Source organism: Morone saxatilis, unplaced genomic scaffold, assembly GCF_004916995.1.
Source record: "Morone saxatilis isolate NCDOM2014 unplaced genomic scaffold, NCSU_SB_2.0 Contig17, whole genome shotgun sequence".
Taxonomy (NCBI): Eukaryota; Metazoa; Chordata; class Actinopteri; family Moronidae; genus Morone; species Morone saxatilis.
The window spans coordinates 16382421-16391324 of record NW_023339729.1 but is presented as its reverse complement, the minus strand read 5'-3'; the positions used below and the strand labels follow the sequence as shown (position 1 = coordinate 16391324).

The following is an 8904-nucleotide window of genomic DNA, read 5'->3' as shown; positions in this document are numbered from 1 at the left end:
TTGAGGATAGTAGGCAGATGAAAATCTTTAAGATGGACATATGACATTGTATGATAAGCCTCTAATGGACAAATAACAATATGTCACATAATTAATCTAAAAATTTTAAATCTTCCATGTACACCGATGCAGCCCCATATGCAACAAACTGTGATGCAGTTGGGTTGGACCAGCCAGCCTTCATTCCCCATGACTCTGATGCCAGTTCACTGCTTTTCCTTCCTTGGATTACTTTTGATAGGTACTGACAACTGAAAACCGGAAACACCCTACAAGAGCTGCAGTTTTGGAGATGCTCTGACCAGTCGTCTAGCTTCACAATTTGGCGCCTTGGTCAAAGTTCCAAATCCTCACGGCTGCCCATTTTTCCTGCTTCTAACACAGGGAGGAACAAAATGTTCACTTGCTGCTTAACTATATCCCACCCACTGACCAGGATGCCATGATAACAAGATAATGACTTCAGCTGTCAGTAGTCAGAATGCTATAGCTTATTGGTGTTGGAAGTTGGAAATTAATTAATTTTTATTTAGCAAACTTTTATTCTGATGCATCTTAAGTGAATCTTTCCATGTGTTTCATTACATTACTGTAAAACTTTTTTTCTATGCCACCTGCACCTCACCTTTTATATTTTATGTCAGTTAATTCTGCAATTTAAGAACAAGGCGTGTAGCTATTGTCAACACACATCAGTAAAATATCCTAAACTCAACAAAAACATCAGTTTAGTGCATACATAACATTGTATACTGGAAAGCATAACATTAGTGTGGTTCAATTCCTTTGCCGCCCTCTGCTGACTCAAAGTGGGTGGATGTATAATTGGCAGGATTCAATACTTTCTAGAATAGCATGCTCTGATATCTTAGTGGAAATTCAGAGAAGTGGCCTGCAATACACCTGTGGCTACAGAAGAGACACTTTATTTGTCATGATTTTATTTATTCTATTCTTTGCAGGGTTTTATAGACTGGACAAAATTACTATTACCGGTATGTGGACAAAAAGATTAAACAATGAAACTGTGTTTTAATTTATTTAAGTATAAAATTCGAGAAGTAATAAAACAACTTGAACAGCCTTTGACAAAACATAGTTAGCTATCAATTTTAAAATGTACACCAAAGTATAGCTAACACTCATTATGTAACAAAGAAAACCAAAAACTGTTAAAATGTTCATATTATTTAAAAAATACTAAAAGAGAAATATCACGTTATAAAGAAAAAAAACCAACAAACCCGTCTTATTACCAACAAAACACAAACCTAAATGAGCTATTATGTCTTTCTCGAAAATAAACAATAAAACCCAATTTATCTTTTACTGAATACAGATATGTGTAGCTTTCAATATGAACTAGTGCAAGTGTTATTTACTGATGTCCCTGTAGTGAAATGCTGGTAAACTCTGAGTTAAGCTTTGGTGTATTTTTAGTGGTTTTTTGCAGTTTTTTGCAGACATTTCATCAAGCAGAAGTCCCTCCACGTGTCTGCAAAGGAAAAAAAGAATATATTCACTTTCACAACTAAAAAACACATAGTTTCATATCACACACACAACCTAATGGTTAACTTATTAACTTGCTCTGGATTAAGTAACTTTCATACAGCATACTATTGAGAAGATTACGAGCATTTTACAACTCACCATGGACTTCATCTCCCGTTTATCTCCATCTCCTGATTTGTCCCAACCCATTTTCTTACTGTTCTCAACAAATTCCTGGAAAGGGAAAGACAGAGTTATAGTTAAGTTTGTTTTTACACTAATTTGTATATTGTTAAGTCCTAATGCTTTCTGATTGAGGAGTTTTTTTCCTACAAATTGCCTCATATTCATGCAACAATTTATACAAATTGCCCCCAGAGGGTCTCTTTACAAGATTCACTAGGATTATATGACAAAGGAGGTTTTTCCACTAAGCTCTAGATTTGAAATACGGGCAGTTTTTCATAGTGAAGGTAGCTTGAAGCATTTAAAAAATCCAGCACACTGCACAACAAACACAAAGCAATACCAATACCAAGTGAGTGGTTTGACATGAAGTTAAAGTCTTAAAAACGTTCACTGACTAATATGAGAAGGGGCAGTCAAGGGGATGTGACAATCACAGAGATATTAGATAAGAACATATTATAGTCTATAGTAAGTGATGTTGCACTGTTGGGTGGAAAAGATGATAATACTGTACAGCAACCTGCATAAACACCTTGAGGCAGCTGTAGCAGTGAGAGGATTATTTCAAATGTAAAAATTGCTGTGCCAATATATGAAATCATAGAATAAAAAAAACAATATAGTATAGTATAATAATATAGTGAATACAATATTAATTAGTTTTTTAAGTTATTATTATGTATTATATATGAGATTTAAAACATTATTATAGCAGCAAACAACAATAGTACCTAGATTTGTGCTGGTGCTCTAGTGTGACATCTAGTGGCAAGTGAATTTTGTATATCACCTTTAACAAATTCTGGTATCACAATTAAACTCAAAATCTTATTGTGTATTTCCCTGTGAAGAAAGACTGACTCTGCACATGACCTGTATGACAAGTCTGGACCACTTGTATTTTATTTGTACCTAATTTTAAGTCCTTGTTAGGAATAAATCGGTTTGTGTGAGAGGTTATTGTATGAGGCCCAATGAGCAGCCAAAAGCACAAAATGCTTCAAAAACACCAATCACTGGGGCAGAAAAACAACATCATTATCCCCTTCATACACACGATCCTCTCACCATTAAGGCCTTGTCCATGTAGTACTCGCGTCCAGGGCTGCCATCATTATATTTTGAATCCACAGCGAAGCAGAGGAAGAGAACGTCGACCACATTTTCAAAGACGGAAAGGAAGCAGTGAGCCACCAGGAAGGCAAACAGACAGACGATGAGGAGAGGCAGGACCCACACTGTGTATTCCCTCTGGTAGTTCAAAGCCAGGACGCCGGCAAAAGCTGTGCAGGAGACTATGAGCACCTGAGAGTGTAGATGTAAGAGTTAGAAAACATTATAGCGCCTTTGGGAGAATCTCACATAAAAAAAAAACTCCATATGTCTCTGTGTTGTACCTTTCCCAAGAAGAGAACAAAGTCGCCCACAGTGTTGATGGCGGCCACTCGGAGGGCATTCTCCACCAGGATGAGTAAAGCGTCACGGGCAGAGGTGCAAAAATTGGTGCTGTTGATGGCTGTCGCAGTGTAAGCATTCTGAAATAATGCAATACAGACATTAACACTGTAAATACTTGGGATCTTGTTTCAGCTGTACAGTATACTAGATTTTCTTTAACCAACCTGAAACAACTTACTTGATTTAGGTATGTGAGACACTTCTCGAGACACCACAAACAGCAGACACAAGCTTTCAGCATGCAACGAGCACAGGCGTTTTCCTATGAAATGCGAAGACATTCACAGGTTAAAAAACCTCATCAAAATGCATTTATTAAAAAGTACTGATTATTGACAATTGCAGGCTCAATTTGAGGCCATGAGTTTGTAAAATTTTTAAATAAAATCTGGATAATTTCACAGCTCACCTTTCCTTTGAGTTGGCTGTGGATATATGTCAAGATGAGACGAGGGATCTTAACAAGCGTGATGATGAAGGAGCCTTTGGCCAGAGTACCCAGATGGTAGCGGACGGTACGTGCCATGGAGGAGAGGATGGGAGTAGCTGGCATCTGGGACTTATTCCTTAAGATAGAGGGAGAGGACGTGATTGAAATTCTATAACCTAAAAACTGAATTGTCAAATAAAGATGCCAAAAAAGACAACATTAAGCCTACCATGGGATAAAATACAAATGAGTTTCTTGTACTTACCTCGTGAAGTAGTAGGTGACGACGGCGCCAGCGATGGTCATCTGTTGGAAGGCAAGAATGAACTCACTGATCCAGATGAGACCCACAGCATGGTACCACACCAAGTACTGGAGAGGCCCTTGCATTTCGTATTCAACCACACCTGTTGAGTTGTTCTTTATCGGTGTCCCTGTGAGAAAATAGTAGAGTGAGTCAGTGTCATTTTACATGAGAGCTTAAACGTTTACATCTACTGTGCGTCCCTCTATATTCATCAGCATGCTACCTGGACACTAGTGCAGTATATTGTACCGGTCTGACTTTTACTTGTAATCAATGTATGACTGCATCAAGCAACTTAGCTGGCTGACTACCTTGTCACCACTGTTCTCTACTCTCCTCTTATCATTTGGTATTGTTTTGTTGTCATTTGTTTGTTTTGAAAACAATTCCTAAATTAACTTGGGGCCAAGTGTATGAAATGCACGTTATGCCAGATTTTATAAATTCACTCCTTGTAAGTTCATTTTCTCGTAATCAACATTATTTAACATCTTCTCTTCATAATATTTTTTACTTCTTAGAAATGTCTCAAGAAAACCTCATTATATGGTATATTTCAATAAAAGTATATTATGATGAGATTCACAGTACTCTGAGTTTTTAAATTTCACTGCAATTGTACCTACAATCATTGCTATGATTCCCTACATTTACATATTTACCACAACACAACCCAAAAATAGTAATCATAAAGCAAGGCGATGTGATTATTCGACTTTGTGTTGGTAAATACTACTTTGTTGGAATTAAAAATCAACTGTAGAAAACAGAAGTGGGAGATGAAAAGAGAAGTTGTTCTTTGACTCCATCTCCCACATCACGAGACTGGCACAAAATTCCAAATGTGGGAGTTTAGTCATGCCCCGAAACTGAGACAAAATGTCACAAGTAACAGACTTAATATTCCACTTGTTTGGGAATGGTACCACTAACATGCCTGATGCTTGAATCTTGAATTTCCCTCAGGATAAATAAAGTTATATCTATCTATCTATGCTAGAAACTAGTCCGTGTAATGCACTGACAATGAAAACTATGTTTTGAATCTGACAAAAACCCACAAGAATGAACTACCAGTGCTGGAGCCTTTGTCCTCACCTGAAGTCCCAAGAAAGAGAAGCACAGCGATCCAGTAGACCCAGAACAACATGAGGCAGAGGAAGGTCCACACAGGTTGCAGTACTAGCAGAGGAAGGTGGATGAACACTTTACCAGCCACATGGAACAGGGAGATGGTGAGAGCCACTCGCTTCCTCATGAAGAACATCACTATCAAGAGAATTACCTGGAGGATTACACAAAGACTAGTGAGCAAGTGAAATCACAGAAATGAGCTATGGAGTTGGGGAATTAAATTTAAACACAGAAACCTTTCCTGTCATATCAGGAAACAAAAAGACACACATCTAAAAAAAAACATGCATTGCTCTCTGGTGATAGAAGATATCACCAAATGCACACACACACATGCATTCAGACATACCGTGAAAATTGTAGCACCAATTGCATACACAAGCAGGGCTGTAACATTGTCAGAAGCCACTTCTTTCCCAAATACTGATACGGTGTTATTATCAAGGGCTTTCCTATGGTCCGCATAGAGCCACCAGAGGACGCCTGTCCCACCTGCAAAACATCAAAGCAGAAAAGAGTTTAAGTATAACTTCGGCATAATGCTTTTGAGGGTACCAGAATAGAACATGAGTATCTTTTAAAATGTTGAAATTAATAAGGTTTATGTAGGTGGATAGGTATAGGAGAGCTAGAACATGTATGTTGCTTTTGAAAGTTACCTATAGAGCCGATGATTACCAGGACTGTTAGAATCCACACCAGTACTTTGGAGATGTACCGGATGACAACCATCATGATCAGGGACAGAACTGAGAAAAAACACAGCATATTATATGAATATATAAAACACAGCAAACATGGAAATAGTTACATCATGAAAAGTGCTGCTTTTATGGAATTTATTCATTAAGGTTTGATAAAATATCGCTTTATCTTAAATACAAATAAAACACACTGAACTAAGTAATTAAGCAATGGGTTTGTATTTAATTTACATAGTAAGTAAATGAGGAAAGCCCAAACATCCTGTCCCCTGCTATGACTTATTTAGCCTTGACAATAAATTCAAACAAACCAGACAGATATTTATCTTAAATAATTGAGATAAAAGATGCCTAAATCTGAACCAAAGGGAGGAGTTAGGGCAGACGTTAACTGCATGACTGTGGGCTGAACTTTAGTGGATACAATGGCTGTAACCACTCAGACATTTCCTGTTATTTTAATGACAAAAATAGCTTCCCCTTCCGAAAGTTGCCTTCCTACTGAATCCTCATGAGCAATTACGGTTGTGCAGTGGGAGCAGCAGAAAATAAAAAAAACATACCAGTACTTTTTTTTTTTTCATCGGATAAAAACAACTCATTATTTGCCAAAAATATCCACATGAATTATTGCGAGCCAGATGTAACCATGTGTTATACCTAAAGCCAGCACACAAAGGCCCATGATAATCTCTTTGCTGGCCATCACCCCTGCGACGACCCGGCGTAGCACAGTGTTGTCACTGACGAATGTGACAAATGCCTGAGCAAATTCAGCATAGCAAGTGATATCCATAGGAATACAGCGGTGGAAAACAGGGACAGCCTTACTGCAAACATGAAGACAATGAAGAACATGGATTCATTTATTTTGAATGGATAGTTTTTGAAGCAGAGGACTGTGGACTGTGGCAGACTATTTTATAGTTATCATATTTATTTGGTCCCATTTCATCCTGGAACTTACTATTACCCAAGTAAATAATAATAATAATACATTTTCAAAAATATAGCTATACTAAAAAGATACAAGTTACCCCTATAATAACCAGAGATATACACATAGTCTGATTTTAAACATACTGTATCTACAAAACATAACAATAACGGTGTTAAAAAACAGTAGAAAAATAGTCAACATAATCTCGTCCAGAGTTTAAAGGATATGCTTGAATACCTTGGAGGAACAGGGAGTTTGGGACATTTTGTGAATCTTTCCGAATGGCTTGTGTATTTTGTCTGATAAATATCATAGGAGCAGAGATGAGATCCTATCAACAAGAAAACCAAAAATTAGATTTCATGTTATTTTTTCATTAAAACTATTAATAATATTAATATCTGCCTGCAAGCAATTGTAATGGCATTCAGCGTATATGCCCTTCATAACTTTTTAATCAAACACCACTTTATAAATCAAACAGTGATCAGAAATACATATAGATATTATGAAACTGAGTTCATACACTGGACCACATGTTCTTACCATTATTTAGTGCAAACTGTTTTACATCTTGGTATGTCTTCAGTTCAGTAGAGGGACATTTGGAGACACATAGGGCAATGGACTTTATCTTCCTGTTAATTAAATCAAGGTTGCAAGGGTCTAGAAAGAAAACATACCTGATAAGAAGAAAGAAATGAGAAATTCAGGTTAGCTATTCAATATAAAGTGCTGCCACAACCTCCCCTCCAAAATAAGAAACTGTTTTCCTTTGAACAGAATATACATATATTTGGTTGTTACTATGACAGCTGGGACTGTTCTGTCTGGGCCAGAAAACGAAAGATGGTGACATTTGCTACTCTGCCGCACAGACCCTTCTTTGTAGCAAAAAACGCCTTTTATTCAAAGCCTCCATGGGCAATCAGCCCATCAATAAAGCATGACCCATTGTCTCAGTAAAACTGGGCCTACGGGCTGCATGCTGATGGAAAGCTACGGCCCAAAAAGAGGACCATCATCGAAGACTTCTCACATTAATTATGACAAGAGGAGAATTTGTGAAAATTCTGTCCTGGTGATAAAATGATCACTTTCTCGAGAATTTATAAAAAAGGGAGATACGCTGTGAAACTATGCTGTTTATTTAAATATGTGAAGAACTCAGGCAGCAGAACACAGTGCGAGTGTAGCTTTGTGTTGGCGATATTAATCTACATTAACCTTCTGCCTGATGACATCTTTTTCTATTCACTTTATGCAAATTAAGTTTCTCAGACAGACCAAAACACTTTTTTTCCCCCATTTTTCTTAACACGACACTTAGGTGATGATCTGGAAAGCTTAACCTGTCAACTTTGTAAGCCAAAACAGGAGGTAAACCGAAGTGTTTAAAAATGCAGCAACCGCTTGTTTGTGGCAAATTAGATTAGGATTACATGATGCAATCCTTGCATGCACACAAGTAATGCTGAATGCCTTCCTTCCCTGCCACCAGCAATCAACTACAGAGGGCAAAAGAGGTCCCAACATGTCTACTTTAATGTCCTGGGCATATATAACTAAATCTGGAAAACAGAGATAATTAGAATACTTCCCTAGGACAGCAGGGATTTGATGCAATATATTCAACAAAAGAACAAGATGCATTTTATGTAAATAACACATGTGTTGATTAAGTTTGTCATGTGTAAAAAAAAAAATGACTTACTTGTTTTCTCTCATGTCCCGGCCGCTGAGGGGTACTCCCTCTATCTTTGTGTTATTCTGACCACAGGTGTTGCCATAACTGTCATATCCTGAGATAAGCCTGGAGGCAGCTCCTGTGGCGATGGGAAAGCCACAAATACATGCCTGCAAATGAAAAAGAGGATAGTAGATAACTATTTGCAGGCTAACATGAAAGACAAAAATATTTAAGACTTTAATAACTGTATAGCACCTTGCAGTCACCTTTAATAGGTTATTTTAGATGAAACTGTGAATCAAAACATGATATTTAAACTGAGATGTTTGTAACCGGAACGTTGGTTCAACAGCAACTAAGACTCACAGTTTTAGTAATTTTGGAGGATTTAGTTTGTGGTGCTGTTCAATTGAATCACACTAACAGCTATTTTCCAATTATGTGTCCACTAACTAACTTATGTGGCACCACAAACTACAGCCTGCAACACCTCTCTGAATCAGTACCAACCAAACCTGCATGTATTGCAGGGCTGTTATACAAAAAGGTTAGCAACTG

The 8904-nt window shown here is 37.4% G+C and overlaps 1 protein-coding gene across 1 annotated transcript in view; it reads right to left on the bottom strand.

Annotated features, from left to right (window-relative positions):
- Window positions 1-1022: 1022 nt before the first annotated feature.
- Window positions 1023-8904, bottom strand: part of LOC118327385 (choline transporter-like protein 1) — an 8907-nt gene continuing 1025 nt past the window's right edge. The window contains exons 3-16 of the mRNA XM_035660720.1: window positions 8371-8513; window positions 7203-7339; window positions 6894-6987; window positions 6377-6546; window positions 5672-5761; window positions 5362-5504; window positions 4977-5163; window positions 3837-4005; window positions 3551-3707; window positions 3320-3403; window positions 3081-3218; window positions 2752-2988; window positions 1654-1728; window positions 1023-1495 (exon numbers count right to left, since the gene is read on the bottom strand). Coding sequence (XP_035516613.1) covers window positions 1472-1495; window positions 1654-1728; window positions 2752-2988; window positions 3081-3218; window positions 3320-3403; window positions 3551-3707; window positions 3837-4005; window positions 4977-5163; window positions 5362-5504; window positions 5672-5761; window positions 6377-6546; window positions 6894-6987; window positions 7203-7339; window positions 8371-8513 — 1848 coding nt within the window. The 3' untranslated portion in view covers window positions 1023-1471. The remainder of the gene's footprint in view (window positions 1496-1653; window positions 1729-2751; window positions 2989-3080; window positions 3219-3319; window positions 3404-3550; window positions 3708-3836; window positions 4006-4976; window positions 5164-5361; window positions 5505-5671; window positions 5762-6376; window positions 6547-6893; window positions 6988-7202; window positions 7340-8370; window positions 8514-8904) is intronic.